General features: G+C 47.6%; 1 protein-coding gene across 9 annotated transcripts in view; it reads right to left on the minus strand.

Annotated features, from left to right (window-relative positions):
- Positions 1-1,142: 1,142 nt before the first annotated feature.
- KPNA6 (karyopherin subunit alpha 6) overlaps positions 1,143-19,437 on the minus strand; it is a 32,325-nt gene continuing 14,030 nt past the window's right edge. For all 9 annotated transcript variants that reach the window (XM_084787168.1, XM_084787169.1, XM_084787166.1 and 6 more), the window contains exons 2-14: positions 19,268-19,401; positions 15,380-15,472; positions 14,939-15,038; positions 13,323-13,417; positions 12,295-12,426; positions 11,650-11,738; positions 11,070-11,169; positions 10,626-10,789; positions 10,275-10,353; positions 8,454-8,579; positions 7,763-7,890; positions 6,504-6,682; positions 1,143-5,101 (exon numbers count right to left, since the gene is read on the minus strand). In XM_084787168.1, coding sequence (XP_084643294.1) covers positions 4,914-5,101; positions 6,504-6,682; positions 7,763-7,890; positions 8,454-8,579; positions 10,275-10,353; positions 10,626-10,789; positions 11,070-11,169; positions 11,650-11,738; positions 12,295-12,426; positions 13,323-13,417; positions 14,939-15,038; positions 15,380-15,472; positions 19,268-19,396 — 1,602 coding nt within the window. In that variant the 5' untranslated portion in view covers positions 19,397-19,401 and the 3' untranslated portion in view covers positions 1,143-4,913. The remainder of the gene's footprint in view (positions 5,102-6,503; positions 6,683-7,762; positions 7,891-8,453; positions 8,580-10,274; positions 10,354-10,625; positions 10,790-11,069; positions 11,170-11,649; positions 11,739-12,294; positions 12,427-13,322; positions 13,418-14,938; positions 15,039-15,379; positions 15,473-19,267; positions 19,402-19,437) is intronic.

Below are 19,437 nucleotides of genomic sequence, written 5' to 3' on the forward strand. Positions count from 1 at the left end.
TACTGGGCTCACTGCTTCTGGCCTCCGGATTCATGGACGTGTGAGCAGCATGATGTTTTGCTGCCCAGCTGCCTTTAAACTCCTGGACTCACTCAGGTAGTTCTTCAGCCCCAGCAGGGACAACAAAGACTGTCCCCTAGCACCCTGACATAACTGTCAGTCCCACTGTTAGGGTAAAAATCACATTTATAACTTCCTTTTTTTCTTCCCAAGACAGGTTTCTCTATGTATTCCTAGCTGTCCTGGACTTGCTTGTAAACCAGGCTGGCCTCCAACTCACAGAGATCCGCCTGCCTCTGCCTCTGTGAGTGCTGGGATTAAATTGCAGCCATTGCTGGCAGCTTTTTCTTCTTGAGATAGGTAGGGACTCCTGTAGCCTAAGATGGCCTTGAACTCATTAGGTAGCCAATAATCTTGAGCACCTGACCTTCTTGGCTCTGTCTTCCCCAGCAAGTGCTGGGGTTATAGGCATATGTTACCATGCCGGCCAAAACTGATTCTCACAGACAAATCTTATTTAGTATTCTTCAGCAGCACTGATCTGGCTTCAACCCTGTCAAGACGACTGACTTCGTGCTTTTCTTTATGGGAGTGCTGGATCTCAAGGTCACACGGCAGAGGTTGATTTGAGAATGCTTGTTGGAAGCCGTGTGACCCAATGCTTTATGACTCCCTTGAGCTTCGGGGATTATCAAGGAGAAACTTTAAAACTTATACCAGGCAGTGGTGGCGCACACCTTTAATCCCAGCACTAGGGAGGCGGAAGTAGGTGGATCCCTGAGTTCGAGGCCAGCCTGGTCTACAGAGTGAGTTCCAGGACAGCCAGGGCTACACAGAGAAACCCTGTCTGGGTAAACAGAAGACTATCCTCTAATAGCCTGATAGACTGTCCCTCTACTGATGACCTAATGCCTTTTCCTGCGAGACATCTTGATCCACCTCCTTTGTCTTTGAGGCAGAGTTTCATATAGAGAGGCTGACCCTGATTTGCAGACTTGCTGTCTCTACAAAGCCAGTGTCTAGCTCACATGACTGAGGGCTGAACCAGGGCTTCATGCATGCCGGGCAAGGACTCTACCATCTCTATCCCGGCTCTCACGTGTACTTCCCAGTCCATGGCCACTCCAAACCAAAGAACACAATTTAGAACTTTGCAACAGGTTTTTATTTTTGCTTTGTATTTGCTATTACAGTGTTTGAACCCTAAAGAAATACATTTTCTCTTCAAATTTGGATGTGTATATAAATATCATTTGTCTGGACTCAGCACACTCAATGCCATGGTTTCTTGGCCTATCTTTGCTCTGAAATCAAGCTTTATTTGTCTACCCAGGGGCCCTGAGAACGTGAAAAAATAGAGTTTACAGTTCTTAGAAAAATAAAAGCAAATGAATTTGGAAAGCAAAACCTGTGAGGATTAAATTCAACTTTCTGGGGTTCTTACCTGGAAACCCAAGCTGTCCTTGGGCGATGTTCAGTCTGCTGGGTAGCTGAGACCTCATACCCACTCCATTTATTTAATAGGTTAAAAAAAAGCATCTTCCAAAAGAGTTGGCTAAAAAAGCCAATACCCACCTCCAGCTTCTGAGGGATCATGGTGTGAACCCCTGACTTAGGTTTCCAGGTAGATTTCCTTCACAGCTCCCTACACATGCTCTGTCACTTTCTTTCCCTAAACGTCAACATTAAAATCAGACTCCCAGAAGCACAGGGGTAGTGGGCGCCATCAGCATGTGCTAGTGTGAGCATTAGAAGTCAGGCTGGCCTACAAGTAGGTAGGTGAGCCCAAGCCCTTGAAGACACATCACACGAGCCTTTCCCCTCTGGGGTTCAGATTCCCCAATTCGTGGCTTTTTTCATAGCCAGCTTTGGTCCTGCACATAGTTCAGGCTTCAAGCAAGATGCTCTCTCAAAAGGAAAGTTAAGTTTTCATTCAGATTCGCTTGGCGCTGACCTTAGAGTCTTCCCTTGCCACGCATGTCTTACTCTGGGGTGGGACTGGGGATAGGCTGGGAGAGTGAATCAGTTATGAAGGCCTTTGGCCGAGGAGCAGCTGGTACCCCACGAGGAGCCTCAGAGGGGCAAATTTTCAGTTTGTTGGCTTAACAAAAGAATAATACAAAAGGTAAAACGGAAAGAAAATACTGGATGAGGTTGGTCTAGAATGTGCCAGAAGTCTGTCTCTTCCCACCTCGCAGGGAACTGCCACTGCTCAGAGTCTCCTAAGGTTCAGTGCACCAAGCCTGGCACCCTTCCCCAGCCTGCTAGGGAAGCTTGCCACCATCTTGTCTCCCTCCTGGCTCTGCAGGGACCTGGAGAAGCTCCACGTTTGCCTCTGAGAAGTTAGCATCTGAGCCTGAAGAATACTGAAAAGGATGGATGCCAAACGAGAGAGCCTGGAGGAGAAGAGGGGAGGTCTGAGCAGAGAGAGCAAGCAGAGGCCTTCAACGAGGATGTGGAGAGGGAGGACGATGGACTGCTAGGTCTGCAGGAGAAGTAGAAACAAGCCCCTCCGTGCAGGAAGTGTGTCTTTTTAGTGGCTTGGTTTCAGAGAAGAAAGAACCTTTTTTCCTCTCCTTCCCATGGTTAGCTTCAGCACACAGGCCTCCTGGGAGGTGACCTCCAAGTGCAGAGGGGAGCAGCAGTGGACACAAGGCCCCAGGTAAAGGGCAACAGCAAAGGTCCCCTACAACAGCCAGATAACCCTCCCCTTCCCTGTAGTACAGGCCCCAGGTCTGAAGCCAGAGAGATTGAGAAAGGGCCGGGAAGCAGGACATTTACACCCCACGCTGAGAACCTGGCTCTAGGTCAGGGCCTTAACTATTGCTTGAGATGGGTGGAGTAGCTCCCACTACAGTGGTCTGCTCTTCGGCCGATGGTGGTGACCGTGTTGTGGCCGGCTTTTCTTTAACTAGGAGCACAGATTGTAACAAAGCTTCAGGCCAGGTAAAACAAGGCCCTGCCCTCGCCTGCCTAGAAGGCCCGGGGCGAATAAGCAGCATCTGACTCACCAACATAGTCCGGTGTTAGCGGTTTCAGTGTCAGCTGGCAACCCTGAACTACCTTTTGAGAACGGATCTAGAGCAGGGCCTCAAAACTAAAGGGGGAGAAGGCGGACAGAAAACCAAAGGCCGACAGCAAGAGCCTGGACTTCACACCTGCAACTGTGGGCCACAGCTTTCCTGTGAGCCAAAGGGCGATGTGTGGGAACAGGAGTAAGAAGGGTGCTGTTCCTGGAGAAGGTGGGACACGTCTGTTTCACCACATGGGGCACCCAGCTCCCACAGCTTGGTTTTGGTGTAAAGTGTAACCAATAAGCATAGGCTGGCCAGCCTGAGACACTGAAGTGGCTTTACTCAGACAGAAGGCACCTGCATAACTGTCACGGGAAAGGGAAATCCAAGCAGGTACAAGGATCCTCAGAAGGGAGATGCTGAAGGTTCTCTTACAACAGGAGAGGCAGCTGTGTCGTGGCTTACGTGGGTAGCAGGGGCTGACACTGAGAAGGCAGGCTGCTCTCTGCTTAGAAGCAAGGACCAGACTTCACTGGGAGGCCCTCCTGGGCTCCCTTCAGGCCAGGGACAATCAGACCCAGCTGATACTTCATAAAGGCTGCAGACGTGAGCGCTAGTCCCAAGTAGGGGCCCAGAGCACAAGTGGAGAAGAGAAGGACCGAGTTCATCCTCTGAGCTGCACGCTTCTACATCTCTTTCTGGTCTTCCTCACAGTATCCCACCCACAGACGGCTGTCCTCCTAAGACCAATCAAGACTGACCTACTTAAAATATAGACTATAAAAAAAATACACAACTTTTGACATTCTCTCCTTTGGAAGTAAAATATACATGATCCAACTATGGCAGAAGGAAGGAGGCAGGCCAAAGGCAGGGATTCACAACTGTCCCGATACGCGACACTAACTCCAGCCTCCTCTGCAACTTAATAGGTCATCAGAGCAAGGACTTTCTCCTCAGGAGAAGGAAGGACCACAGCCCCCCATCTCAAGCTCAGGAGAAAACACAGCCACCTCAGAGGTTCCTTCAACTCTGAGGTGAATTTTCAAGTAAACAAATGAAGTTGGGTCGCACCATTTAGGAGGTGGGGAGGAAACAGGGTCAGTAGCTACACAGGGGAGGGCCTGTCTGAAGGCCCGTGCTCCTCCCTTCCACTCCCACTGGTATACTTACTCCAGGAGAGTGATGTGGGCCTCCCAAACTAAACAGGTCTTAGGCATAGGGTGAGAGGAGGGAGGGGCCTTTGTCTCATGGGTGCCTCCCCATTAGCCTCTATTTCCAGACAATGCTGGCAGCTGGGTTCCTAAAACCAGCTTTTTGAGAAGAACAACCTTAATACAAGAAAAATGTGCAAAAGAAATAATTAAATAATCCAAGCATACAAGATTAATATTAGGTCAGAGCAAGAACACTTTGTTTCTAACTTCACCCCTCCCCTCCCCCTCCCCCCTCTGGAATATTCCATCTGCTCAAGTACCCAAGACTTATACACATCAGGGCAGAGGATTGGGATGGATAAAGAAAGATAATTGGGAAGGAAGTCACCACTAAAGAAAATAAAAGAAAAAAAAATTTTAAAGGTGCAAATTGATTACCTCAGTCCTCCTTTGTCTACCCCTGGGCTCCTGGGTTAAAGACATGTGTGCAGCCAAAATAAAGTGTAAGGAAGAAAAACCCACACGTCCCCTTCTTGTCACAAAACCCAACGTGAGCCTCAGATGGTTCTGTCTGTCCAGAGGGTGCTCCCTCCAGGGAAGGGGACGAGCAGGTCTAGAGCACAGTCTCCAGGGCAGCACGTGTGTGTGGTGCTGGAAGGGTGGCTGTCCCCTGCCCACCAGAAGGCTGCTCCTCTGCTGGCTGGTGGTGCTTCCCGTGCCCTCCCCTCCCCGGAGGCAGACATTATAGCTGGAAGCCCTCCATGGGGGCCTCAGGCTGCTGGAAGATGAACTGCTGATGCGTTTCATCCACCTGAGGCGCCAGGCTGCTATCGTCGTCCTCTACACCAAAGTAGTGCTCAATGAGGTCAAAGGCCTTCTGGTAGATCTCCTGGTTCTCATGGCTCTGGAGAAACTCAATTTTATCCAAGCCTATAGTGGCAAGAAGAAAAACTTAGGTCCTTCTAACTTTCCTGATGTACAAGTTTCCAAACAAAGGTAGCAAGATCATACTAGTCCTTGACTTGAAAAAGGAGTCAAGATCTTTTCCCCAAACCACAGAACTGCAAAAGAAAAGGCATCAAAATGTCCACTGAAACCCTCAAACCGTGAGTATGCTGTCCAGACCCCAAGACCAGGTGCAGTGGCAGTCATTTGTAACCCTAGCAGGGGACGGGGGAGGGTACAGTTGGGACAAACTACGTGGGGCTTGCTGGGTTACTTGGCAGCCTCGCTTACTCAGTGAGCCCCAGGTCTGGGGGAGCAGTGCTCTCTCAGAAAACAAGGTGCACAGCTGTTGAGGGGCAGCACCTGAGGTTGACCTCTGGCCCCCACACACATGTACACATAAAGGGGTTCTCCTTTAAGCTAACTCTGAGAAAATAATCATTTGCCTCCTGTGGGATGGGTTGGTGAAGGCAGTGCAGTATTTGTCCAGAAGAGACTGCTGCAGTGTGTGGCCTCCAGCTCCCGGCAGGGTCAGGTCTGTGCTGCCCCTCCCTGCATCGTACCCTATCTCCTTCTGAGGTAGAGAGAGCCATGAGACCAACTGCCCTATTGCTCCTCTGCGACAAGGAGGCTTGGACACGATGGACTCCTATCTACTAGTCAGTGCATGCCAGTTACTCCCGAGGACAGGTCTGGGACAGGCACTTGTCACTGGCTGTCTAAGCACAGACTCAAGGGCTGCTGAGATGATTCAAGGGGTGAAGGTGCTTCCTGCTAACACCGTTCAATCCTTAAAGCCAACATGGTGGTAGGGCAGTGGTGGCGCACGCCTTTAATCCCAGCACTCGGGAGGTAGAGGCAGGTGGATCTCTGTGAGTTCCAGGCCAGCCTGGTCTATAAAGCGAGTCCAAGCCAGTCAAGGCTACACAGAGAAACCCTGTCTCAAAAAACCAAAAAATAATAAAAGTCCACATGGTGGAGAGAACTGACTCCCCAAGCTGTCCTCTGACCTCCGTACACACACGTGCCATATCACGTGTGCCCACACTCATACATGAATGGATAAATAAATGTAGTTAAAAAGAACAAAATAAATGGGCTGGAGAGATGGCTCAGAGATTAAGAGCATTGGCTGCTCTTCCAGAGGTCCTGAATTCAATTCCCAACAACCACGTGTTGGCTCACAACCATCTATAATGAGACCTGGTGCCCTCTTCTGGTGTGCAGTTGTACATACAGACACAACACTGTATACATAATAAATAAATAAATCTTAAAAAAAAAAAACCAAAATAAACAAAACAGGCCCAACATTCATAAAATGTATGGATGCGCCCCAACATCTTCCCCACTAACAGACATACATGAGGAGAGGGAGGGAACCTACCATAGGCTTCCTCGATGAGGCCGCAGTAGGGATTGACCCCTGAGCCACTGCGCTTGCCCTCTTGCTCTCCAAGCCGCAGTATGTTTTCTAGTCCATTGAGGGCCACTTGCACAATCTTTGAATCCATTACAGTCAGCAAGTCACACAGCGGTTTGATGCAGCCCAGTGACACCAGGTACCTGGGGCAGAGATGAAGCAAACTTCAAATTAACGCAGAACAACTGAAGGGCACCAGGTGCTTGGCCCTGGGGGTCTCCTCATACTCTCCACAGCGCACTCTTCCCAAGCTGGTGATCACCGGCCTGCACCCTCTCTCTGCCACTGATCTAGCTCCCTAATGAACAGAGTCATACTGTCACCTTGGCTACAATGTTATCACCCTGACACATTAAGAAATTCCTCAGGTTCCTTATTTCCCCATCACAACCTCTACTGTATGCTTGTCTACCACCTGGCTCCTACTTCTTTCGTTCCTTTCTGAGGTTATTAAATTGTAGTCAAATTTGTGAGGTTCTCCAGATTTCTGTTTTATTTAACAGACCTCCTATGAAATGCTGTATTTAGTCCCCACGCCCTCTTAAAAGATGGCTTCTCTATATAGCACTAGCTAGCCTGGGATTCTCATGAGCAGGCTGGCCTTGAAATCCTAGACATCTGCCTGTCTTTGCCCCAGATTCCCAGACTTAAGTTGCATCATATCCAGCTTCTATTTTCCTGTAGCGTTTAACTCAACGGCTCTTCCTTTCTCCCGAGGCTTTAGTGTGCATAGACTTTATTCCCCTCAATAGGTCAATTAGAGGGAAAGACACATCTAATTCCCACTGTTTTCCAGGCATGGTGGCGCATGTCTTTAATCTTAGCACTTGGGAGGCAGAGGAAGGATAGGTCAGCTTGTCTCAAGAAAAACAGCACTGTCAACCACACAGCAGTCTATCCCAGAGTCCAGGGCCATTTAGCAGCTTACCAGCCAGACCTTAATACATTAGAGCAGGCCACACCTATCCCATCAAAAGCCCTTTAGAATTATTTGAAAATCATGAACAAAGGATGGTGCAAATGCAGTCAAGATGGGGGAAGGGCTAGGTGGCGGCGACGCAGCCTTTAATCTCAGCACTCAGAAGGCAGAGGCAGGCAGCTCTCTGTGAGGCCAGCCTGGTCTACAAAGTGAGTCCAGGACAGCCAGGGCTGTTACACAGAGAAACCTCCATAAAAGACAAAACAAACCAGCCAAGCAAAAGATGTTGGGAAAGGAATCATACCTGATTTGCTCCGGGGTTCCCCCTGATGTGGCGTTGGTAATGGCCCAGGCTGCTTCTTTCCTTGTACGGAACTCTGCTTTCTGAAGGATTTCGATCAACACGGGGAAGATATTTGCATCTATGACAGCCTAAAAGAAAAAAGAGGAAGGAAGATGGAGGCAGAAAGATACTTTAAGGAGAAAAGTGAAAGGATCAGGCATGGTGACATATGCTTGTGTAACCCAACACCTGAAAGGTGGAGATGGAAGGATCAGGAATCCAAGGGCAGTTGAGGCTAGCCTGGGCTACATGAGACAGTGTCTAAGAGGAAAAGATGAAGAAAGAACAAACCTAGTACAAAATCATGTACTAGACTTTCCCCCGCTAACCCACCTGCAAGCTCTCCTTTGTTCTTCCGGGAAGGAACAAGGAGCCTTTGGCCAGCTGCTCAGGCTGCCTTCAATTGGTTTGGTGTGTTGGGCACTGAATCCTGGCCTTGTATACATTAAGCGAACATCTTATCACTGAGCTCCAATCTACTGAGAAACCAATACTTGTTTCTCTGTGTAGCCATGGCTGTCCCTGAACTCACAGAGATCTGCCTGCCTCTGCCTCCCCAAGTACTGGGATTAAAGGTGTGCGCCTGGCTTTTAAGTTTTGTTTGTTTTTTTGTTGTTGTTGAAACCAATGCTTTTTTTGGACACAAATCTACCTGTATTTGCGCCCTGTTGCCAGCAGTGATGTTTGAAATGGTCCAGCAAGCTTCCTTCCTGATTGATTCCTTAGAGCTGCTCAGCAGGTGGAGGAGGCAAGGGAGGGCTGAACAGTTAAGAATGACCTAGAACACAAAAGCACAAGTGTCAGAAAATTGGGTATTTAGAGTTAATAAATTAAATGGAGATGTGCATCAAGACCCATAACCAGTGCAAAGCAACCCTGCACAATGGGAGAAGCCCTGGCCGAACATGTATTGGTGGGAGTTATTAAGCAGCACATACGAGGAACCCCTATCCCGAGCAACCCAATGGGCTGGAAAGACATTTCTCCAAAAAGAAACACAGATTATCAACTAGCACACAAAGTAGGCTCAACTCAACTTCAGAGAGACAAAAAAGCAAACCATGAAACAGCACTTTATACTCAAGAGTGTGCTGGCTCACTCCTGCATTCCCAGCACTCGGGAGGCAGAGGCAGGTGGATCGCTGTGAGTTGAGACCAGCCTGGTCTACAAAGCAAGTCCAGGACAGCCAAGGCTACACAGAGAGACCCTGTCTCAAAACAAACAAGTAGTGTTATAAGGAAAAAAAAAAAAAAGACAGAAAATGAGATGCCCTGGAAAGAGAGGGAGAACCTGGGACATGGCACAGTGCTGGCAGAGACATAAAATGACCTAGCAGCTAAACCCATTAAAATTAGCATAAATTACCATGTTATCTAATCTTTTGCATATATATGACCAAAAGAAATGAAAGCAGAGACTTAAAAGCAGCATACCAGGATCCATAACAGAATAATTCAGAGTAGCTAAGAAGGAGACCCTTGAAGGCATTATGCTAACTAACTAGATGTAAAGGGCAAATATGATGTGACCCCGTTTATAATGAAGTATCTGTAACAACCAGGAAGTAAAGCTATACACCAACAGCCAGAGAAACTAGAGTGCACAGCAACTCATGGGGAATAAACCACATAGTACTTGACGACACTGGAAAGAAATCGCAGAGCTCTAACTTTTGATCTGGGGAAGCTTTCTGTGCACTCACTGGAGGGACCACTTACTTTATCATCATGTGATCCCGTGTGCTGCTCAGGCTGGTCTCTAGCCCCGAGCCTCCCCAGTAGAGGCAGCACTCTGATGCTGCTTTGTAAGAATTATTATTATTATTATTATTATTTTTTTTTTTTTTAGGAATTATTTTTTATATTTTTGCTTGAGATAGGGTTTTATGTAGTTGAGGATGGCTCTGAACTATGTGACCCTTCTGCCTCTAGCCCCTAAATGCTGCAGGTGTACGTCACATACAGCTACAAAGGTTAACATGATATTACCATGAGGGGATGTCTACGGGACCCTAAAGGTCTAGGTTCCACAGGAACCTAGGTCTCAAAGGGAACAAGGATCAGCCTTCATTCATTACAATGTCCCAGAAAACCCAGACATTCCATTTAGCTTTCTTTTTGTTTCCAATTAGTTTACAAGAGAACGAACTATGGCAATAGAGACTGACAATGCTAAAACACTTTATATATATATTGTGTTTTTTTTTAAAGATTTATTTTATTATGTATACAATGTTCTGTCTGCATGGACACCTGCAGGCCAGAAGAGAGCACCAGATCTCATTATAGATGGCTGTGAGCCACCATGTGGTTGCTGGGAATTGAGCTCAGGACCTTTAAAAGAGTGGTCTTAACCTGAGCCATCTCTCCAGCCCTCAAACATTTTATTTAAAGCTATGCTTTCTCTGCTTGTCCATGCAGCCTCTGTTAGTAGGAAGACTTGTGCACAGCTGATCTAAGATCCTGTCCTTACCTGGGTCTGGATGTCATCCCCAGTGACAATATTACCCACAGCTCTCAAGGCAGGAGACGCCACTTTGTAGTCGTTGTGCCTGCAGAGGAGAACAGCGTCAGCGGGGAAGCAGCACTCGTCATGGTCAGCCCTGCTGAGAGCCAGCGCTGGCAGCTCTCCTCCCACCCAGACCTGGACTGGGTCAGCAACCTGCTGCTGGCCGTAGCTTTTGTGCTTTGTGAGACAATCACTGCAGCCCAGACTGTCTTTGAATTTGTTATTCTCCTGCCTCAGGCTTCCCAAATGCTGGCATTCCAGCTGCTTTGCTTGGAGCTCTCTGAACTTTTACCCTCTTGAGCTAAAGCCACTCACATCAGAAGCTCTACCAGTCTCCGGCAGACTCCAGAGTCTATGACTGCCTGGATCTTCTCATTGGGGCCATCAGACAGGTAAGAGAGGGCCCAGCAGGCATCGGCCAGCAAGTCTGAGTCGCTGCTGAAGAGTAGGCGTGACAATACAGGCAGACAAGGAGAGACCTGTTGGAAGCAGAGAAAGCTCTGATAGCAGGGCCACATCAGCTCTGTCACCAAGCCTATGCTTGCCACCCTTCCCAACATGTAACTCTAGACCCTGGGAATGCCACCAAACCTGCAGCCCCGCCTTCTCACTTTCCTACCCTGGGGTCCACAGTTGCCTACCTCACTGACAATTGCCTTCTAGTGTCACATGACTTGAGACTCTCATGGGTCTTCCCAAACTTAAAAGAAATCCTATGACGGAATCTGGTATCACTTACAGTTAGTAAGTAGCTCTCACCTTTGCGAACTCTGGAGGAGGGTTCTTCCCTCGGCAGAGGTTTGACAGAGCCCAGACTGCATTCCGTGTCATCGTCAGTCTTGTGGACTTAGTAAGGAGTCTGTAATCAACAAAGCTATCATCTGAGCACTGATATTCTACACAGGGCTGTTACCAATAAACCCTAGAGGCTACCCCAGACCCTAAGGCTTTTTGTTCTTGAAAAGGGGTCACTGTGCAGGCCTGGCTAGTCTGAAACTTGCTATGTAGACCAGGCTGGCCTCCCAGTGCTAGGATTAAAGGTGTGCACCTCTACACTGGGCCTTATTTCTTTTGTTGTTGTTGTTCTTTTTTATTGAGACAGGATTTCTCTTTATTATCTTTTCTTTTTGTTTTGTTTTGTGATAGGGTTTCTCTGTGTAGCTTTGGTCATCTTGGCTTTGAACTCAGAAATCCGCTTGCTGAGGACTAAAGGTGTGTGCCACGATGCCTGGCTCAGGGCTGTATTATCTTAAGGGATCAAGTAAACTTCCCCCAATACACTGCCACTTAGCCACCCTACAGATAGATGCCCCAGGTACAAATGATGGCAATTACTCACGTTAACAAAGGATTAAGGATGGAACAATTCAAGACGTAATCTCTGCAAACCGAACTGTCTCCAGCTATGTTTCCCAGCGCCCAGACTGCCTGAAAAGGGGTGACGGGACTGTCATCTACAAAGCCTGGTAGCTTCTGTGATTACTATAATCAGTGCTATACAGTGCTTCATCAGAGCGAGGGCAGTGCTAGCGCTGGACAGCAAGCTCAAGCCATCTCCCTCCTGGAGATCTGGACCCCAGGGTCTAGACTTACTCTTGCTCTTACTATGTAAGCGCGTTTCCCCAGCAGGCCCTGGCTCAGTGGGGAGGACAGGCTGCCATCTGAACTGAAGCCAGAGACACCAAACTATCACTTCCTTATCCCTTCCTTAGAAAGGGAGAAAGAGACCAGAAAATTTAACTCTTTCTCCACCATGGACAAGATCTACATGAGACAAAGGAGAAAAGACCCCACCACCACTCTGCACTTCTGTGTAAGGATCACAGGCTAGCCCATTTTCATCCTTGGGGCATCACGCCTTCTCCATTTCTCCAAGTATGTATTAATTTTTTATTTTTATTTTTATTATTATTTTTATTTATTTTAAAAAATGTTTTTATTATACTATCAGTATACCATCAAAACATTAAATCTTGAGCGTTACCTGTTCTTGTACATCTTCAAAGTCTGAGTTAAGCAGTTCTATAAAAATGGGGACAGCTCCTGCTTCAATGACAATTTTGGTCTGCTGAGAGGTTCCAGAGGCAATGTTTGTTAGAGCCCAGGCAGCTTCAAACTGAAAGTGAGATGATGCCACAACTGAGGTCATGCCAGACAAAGCAGCCACACCTACCGCCTTCCTCAAAACAGTCAATCTCTAGCACGTAAAGAAACCAAAACCAAACACGTCTTCCCACCATCCTTTAAGTGACAGAAGAGCAGTAATGTGTACAATGCATGTGCACACTGCATATGCAAATGCAGACAGACTGCGCTTTAATGATCCAGGAGTTCAGAGCCAGGATGTGGCACCTATGGCTCACTGTCTCATTTCTTGAACCTGGGTTCTTTCAGCTCTGAAACAAGGGTAAGTGTGAGGGTGTGTTCCCCTAGCCAAGGCCTTCCTCTGTGGCCAAGGCTGGCCTTGAGCGTTTGCCTCTGTCCCTTCCAGGCTGGGACTACAGGCACGAATCAGCACACCTGGTGGAGATGGCTCTCAACCTATTCTCTGCTGTGTTCCTGACAAGTGCTGAGGGACCTACTCACTATCCGTCTCTGGGGAAGGGAGACTCGGCCACACTCGGTGATCGCAGCAGGTTGTGTAAGTGAGAGGTGCACCAGATTCCCTGACTTACGATGAAACTATACCACATTCTCCTTCTGCCATGCGTGTCCTGGGTTACGCTGTCAGCCTTCATCTGATGAGCCATTTCATTTGTGTGAGATTTCTTTTCTTTTCTTTTTTTTCTTTTTTAAAAAGGACACTCACTGTATAGACCAGGCTGGCCTCAAACTCAGAGATTTGTTCTCCTTTGCTGGTTGCAAAGGCTGTGCTGCCACACCAGCCCTGAAACTGTTGTTATGAAAGGTTCCTCAGCACTGATGGTTCCCCTTACAGTCCCCTCAGACTACTTCCCATTTCCTTCAGCTATGCCTGCAGACGCAACCCACTGTCCTGTGCAGAGCTTTTACCTGTAACGTACAATTCTCATTCCTCTTCAGAAACTCCACAAACCGATCAACTACTCCTGGAGTGTTAATGACTTCATCTATTGGAGGACTCGGCTCTAGAGGAGACAGGAGAGACATGAAAAGTCAGGAGAAGCTTTGACTGATCCATTCACAATCCTAGATGCTTTGGCCACTCTTACAAACACTCCAAAACTGCCCTTTGCTCATCTACAAACTGCACAATACCCTTGGCATGTCGCAAGCATAAAGGCAATCCTAATTTAGGAATGCTCACCTGGGGCTTGCTAAACATAAACACAGCAGAAAAGGAGAGCGAGAAAAGGCCACGGAGCAACCTTAGCCTATACATTTCCTTTCGGGCAAACATCACTGATCTTGCCGGGCAGTGGCGGGGCACGCCTTTAATACCAGCACTTGGGAGGCAGAGGCAGGCGGATGCTAATTTTTAGGCCGGCCTGGTCTACAGAGGCCAGTATAGTCTACAGAGGGAGTTCCAGGACAGGAGCGCTATACAGAAAACCGCTGTTTCAAAAGCAGCACCCACCCCACCCCACCCCTCCCCACCAAAAAGAAAATCACTGCGGTTTTCGAGAAGAATGAACTCAAGCAAGAGATCCTTCTGTGATCATGTGCCTCATTTTCAGGACTAATAACCAGATGCAGAGCCCTGTGTATCTGGTATATTGGATTTGTATAAGCAACCGTATGCACTGTACAGTTCTAGACACCAAGGACAGAAGAGTGAATAAAGCCCAAAGTCCCTGCACTCACAGAACCCTGCACTGCAGCAGAGAGACAGCTGGGACAAGCAGTGGCAAAGACACTGCTCCCTGTGTGTTTTTCAAGCCAGGGTCTCACTCACAAATCTGCCTGTTCCCGCCTCCACAGTGCTGGGATTAAAGGTGCTCACCACCAAAGCCTGGCTGTAAAGCCAGAACTGGAAAGGTTGAGGCAGAAGGATCTTGAGTTCAAGGACAAGATTATCTTTAAAAAAAATTGAAAAGAAAAAATTCCTGTCTGCAGACTTTCCTCTCTTCCTATTAGTCTATAAACAACACACTATAACAGGCAGGTGTAATCCCAGCACTTGGAGCGAGGCAGCTCCAGGTGTCTCTCCAGGGCTCAGGGCAGGCGCTGCTTTTGCAAAGTTCTGTTCTCAGCACCTGTCCGTGTCAAGTGGCTCACAACACATTATAACTCCAACTGCAGAGGACTGACATCCTCCTGTGGCCTCTGTGGCACACACACTCATGTGACATACATACATAATTAAAAACTCTCTAATTCTAGCACTTGGGCGGCCAAGGCAGGTGGATCGCTGTGAGTTCCAGGCCAACCTGATCTACAAAGTGAATTCCAGGATAGCCAAGGCTACACAGAGAACTTTGTCTCAGAAAATGAAAAGAAAAAGAAAGCCGAAGGAGGTGCTGTTAGATTTTTGGGAGGAGAGGATACTAAAAGGGGGAACACCAAATGTAAAAGTGTGAAATGCTGATTTACTCAGAGAACGCCTGGCCTGGAAGGCTAGCGTAGGGTGAGCAGTGGGGAGTAGTTAAATAAAAGCAGCAAGAGGGTAAACCGCATAGCCCCTCTCTGTGAAGGCCCAAGCTCTCTACCTTTGGAGAGGAGTTTCCGGAACTTCTGTGTGGTTGCTAACTGCAAGTCAGAGTCCTCAGAGAAGAGCATCTCCACCATCTCCCTTGTGATCACGCTCTCCTAGAACATAAAACAGGGTTATGACAGTGCAGATCAGTAATAAAGCCAGATGAGAGCGCATAACCCTGCATGGCACCCTGCTCCTTAGGACCCTCCATGAGAGGATGGCATAAGAGGTCCACGAAGACGGCTGGCCTATCTAACCCATGTCTGTTTGAAAGGATTCTTAGTCTGTGATGCAACTTTCCTAAATGTATGTCCAGGGATCTGCATCAGGGATGACTCCTTGCTGGCTGTCCACAAAGCTCAAAGAAGAGTTTAATATGACTACAAAGACCCGAGCCGGCATGGCCATGTGAGTTCTGCTGACAGCAGCTGTGTCCATGCCTTGAAGGGCTTACCCCAGTTGTAGAGCTCACGTAGGAATCCATCAGCAGACTGTCAAACATGGCAGCTTCTTCATTAATCAGCTCCACATTTCTCCGTTTAAAAAGCTAAAAGCAAAGTGAGGAGACAGAGGGTAACACTACTCACAAGCTGAAGAACAATAAGCTGAAGGTAGGTTATGATATAATGACAAAGAAATATTAGTATGAAAAAATGGGGCCAAATATTAGCAGACATAAAATATATTCAACAGCTTTACTTTCAGTCAGTGCTCTTAACCTCTGAGCCATCTCTATAGCCCCACCAGGCTGGCTTCTAACTCAAGAGATCCATCCACCTGCCTCTGTCTTCTGAGTCCTGGGATTAAAGGCATGTTCCCACCCAGGGGGGCTTGTTCTAGGGGCATTTAACACAGAACAGTCTTTTTTTTTTTTTAAAGATTTATGTTTATTATATCTACAATGTTCTGCCTGCATATGTGCCTGTACACCAGAAGAGGGGACCAGATCTCGTTATAGATGGTTATGAGCCACCATGTGGTTTCTGGGAATTGAACTCAGGACCTCTGGAAGAACAGATGGGGCTCTTAACAGCTGAGCCATCTCTCTAGGCCGACAGAACAGTCTTATGGAACCTGGATTTGGTTCCCAGCTTGAAAGTATTCAATGCCAGGGGATCCAGTGCACTCGTGCATTCCCCCCCCCCCCTTTTCGAGACAGGGTCTCTCTCTGTAGCCTTGGCTGTCCTGGACTCACTTTGTAGACCAGGCTGGCCTCCAACTCACAGTGATCCACCTGCCTCTGCCTCCTGAGTGCTGGGATTAAAGGCCTACGCCACCACCCGGTTTCAGTGCTCTCTTTTGACTGTACGGACAGCAGCATACACGAGGTACATATACATACACAAGACAAAACAGTCACACACATGAAATCAAAGTGCTTTTTTGTTCTGTTTTGGAGACAGTATCCTTCTTTGTAGCCCTGGCTGTTCTAAAACTCTAATTTTTAAAAACAGAAGATAGGGGGGCTGGAGAGATGGCTCAGAGGTTAAGAGCACTGACTGCTCCTCTAGAGGTCCTGAGTTTAATTTCCAGCAACCACATGGTGGCTCACAACCATCTGTAATGTTATCTGATGCCCTCTTCTGGCCTACATGTGCAGGCAGAGCACTGTATACATAATAATAAATTAAAAAATATTTAAAGGACTGGAGAGATGGCTCAGTGGTTAAGAGCACCGCCTGCTCTTCCAAAGGACCCAGGTTCAATTCCCAGCAACCACATGGCAGCTCACAACTGTCTGTAACTCCAAGACCTGACACCCTCACACCAATGGACATAAATTAAAATTAAGTAAAATATTTAAAAAAAAAAAAGCTTAAAAACAGAAGACAGATAGCCCAGAGTGACAGCTAAGCCTCTTATGGCCAAACCCTGACTGCAGTGTGTGCAGTGTGAAGACAAGGGCACAGGGGTGGAGGAAGTGCCATTTTCCCCAGACGGCATGGCCAGGTGACTTCTGCTGACCGAAGTGGTGTAGCCTAGGTACCATTAAATAACCTGCAGGCATGCTTCTGCAAATGACCCTAGTTAAACTCAGTGGGTTACAGAAGAAAAGAAAGAGAGACACGGGAGTAGGAAGACTTACTGGGAAGAAGGAGACTCAGCAGGAATGGCGTAAGAGATGGTACTGGAGGTAACTATGACCAAAACACCTCGCATGTGCATGTGGGATTACCCGAATGGCAGCCCTGGAACTCACTCTGTAAACCAGGCTGGCCTCACACTCAGAGATTTGCCTGTCTCTGCGTGTTGAGTGCTGGAATTAAAGATATGCACTACCGGGGCTGGAGAGATGGCTCAGTGGTTAAGAGCACCGTCTGCTCTTTCAAAGGACCCTGGTTCAATTCCCAGCAACCACATGGCAGCTCACAACTGTCTGTAACTCCAAGATCTGACACCCTCACACCAATGCACATAAATAAAAATTAAATAAAATATAAAAAAAAAAATAAAGATATGCACTACCAATGCCCAGCCAGAATAAAATTTTTAAAGCTTTTAGACTAAAAAAAAAAAAAAAAAAAAAAAAAAAAAAAAAATTTTAAAAAGTACACACATTAAATACACTTGTGTGTGCCCGAGTGAGTTGAGGTATAGCACATGCTTGTAGGAGCCCATAGAAACCAAAAAAGTGCATCAGATCACTTAGAACTAGAGTCATACCTGGCTGTAAACCACTGGGTACAAGTTAGAAACTGAATCTGGGTCCTCTGCAAGAGTAGTAAGCATTCTTAATAGCTGATCCATCTCTCCAGCCCCAAATTTATGTTAAAAGATGAACAAACAGCCAGGTGTGGTGGTGCACGCCTTTAATCTCAGCACTTGGAGGCAGAGGCAGGTTGATCACTGTGAGTTTGAGGCTAGCAGGCTAGCCAAGGCTACACAAAGAAACCCTGTCTCGAAAAACAAAACAAACAAACAAAAAAGAGGGCTAAGAGATGGCCTGGGGGCAAAGCGCTTGCTGAGCAAATGCGAGGACCCTCGTTTGAGTCCCAGCACTCATGTCAGGTAATCCCTGTGTGACCACAGTAAGATGGAAGGCCGCAATGGACAGGCACGCGCAGCAGTGAACAACACAAAACAAGCAAATCAATGAAGGAGACCTAGTCTCAAACAAGATGGAAGGTGAGGACTGAAACTTAGAGGCTGTTCTCTGATTTCCACAAGCATGCCAATACACACACACACACACACACACACACACACACACACACACACACACACACACACACACACACACACCCCTCAAGCAAGCAAGCAAAGAAAACTACAAAGAACAAGAAGCTAGAACTACAATGTAGGATAAAAATGATGCTTGAGTTGGTTTTATGAAAAGGAGGTAAGAAAACTAGTCTTTCCTTTCTCAAACTTTCCAATATTTCTTTAAAAAACCAAAAACCAAAAACCAAAACCAAAAAGCAAAACAAACCCTGGAAGGCTGGGGAGATGGATTAATGAGTAAAGAGCTTGCAAAGCATGAGGGCCTGAGCTCAGATCCCCAGCCCCACAGGGAGGGGAGGTGGAGCAGGGCCGGCCTACAGTCCCAGCCCCACATGGAGGGGAGGTGGAGCAGGGCCGGCCTACAGTCCCAGCCCCACAGGGAGGGGAGGTGGAGCAGGGCCGGCCTACAGTCCCAGCCCCACAGGGAGGGGAGGTGGAGCAGGGCTGGCCTACAGTCCCAGCACTGGGGAGGCAGGGTCTCTGCTCACTGGCTACTCAAGCCAATCAGAGGGTTCTAGGCTTTAAAAAGTTAAGGTGGAAAAGACTAACATCAATTTCTGACCATCGTGTGCACACGCAAACACACACAATTTACAATTTGCACACATACATACCCACCTACAAGCCAACAAAAAATCTGCATGATTAGCCTGCTAATAAATAAGTTACAAGCCGGGCGTGGTGGCGCATGCCTTTAATCCCAGCACTCAGGAGGCAGAGGCAGGCGGATCGCTGTGAGTTCGAGGCCAGCCTGGTCTACAAAGCGAGTCCAGGACAGTCAAGACTACACCGAGGGACCCTGTCTCAAAAAACAAAAACAACAACAACAACAACAACAACAACAACAACAACAAACCCAAAAAGTTACATTTCTCTATGCCAGTGGTTCTCAACCTGTGGGTCAAGACATAGATATTTACATTTTGATTCATAACAGTAACAAAGTTACAGTTATGAAGTAGCATGGAGAAGAATTTTATGGTTGGAGGTGTGAAGAACTGTATTAAAGGATCGCAGCGTCAGGAACGCTGAGAAGCACCGCCCAGGCAGAAGGTGAGGGTAGCTGCAGAAGCTGCAGTCTCCCTGATGGATGCCTCTGACAGCACTCCAGTTAGCTTACCTGCTGCTCTCGCTTCTGCTTCCGGAGCTGGATGCCCTCTTCCTCCCTTCTCCGTCTCATTTCCTCAGGGTTTAAGGCGTTGTTCTTATAGCTCTTCATTCGGTAATTGTCTTTCCCTGGGCTTGCCATGGTCTCTAGAAGGGAAGATATTGTCAGGAGCTGTGAGAACA

This window comes from Acomys minous (genome assembly GCF_964271855.1).
Source record: "Acomys minous genome assembly, chromosome: 6".
NCBI classification, from domain to species: Eukaryota; Metazoa; Chordata; class Mammalia; order Rodentia; family Muridae; genus Acomys; species Acomys minous.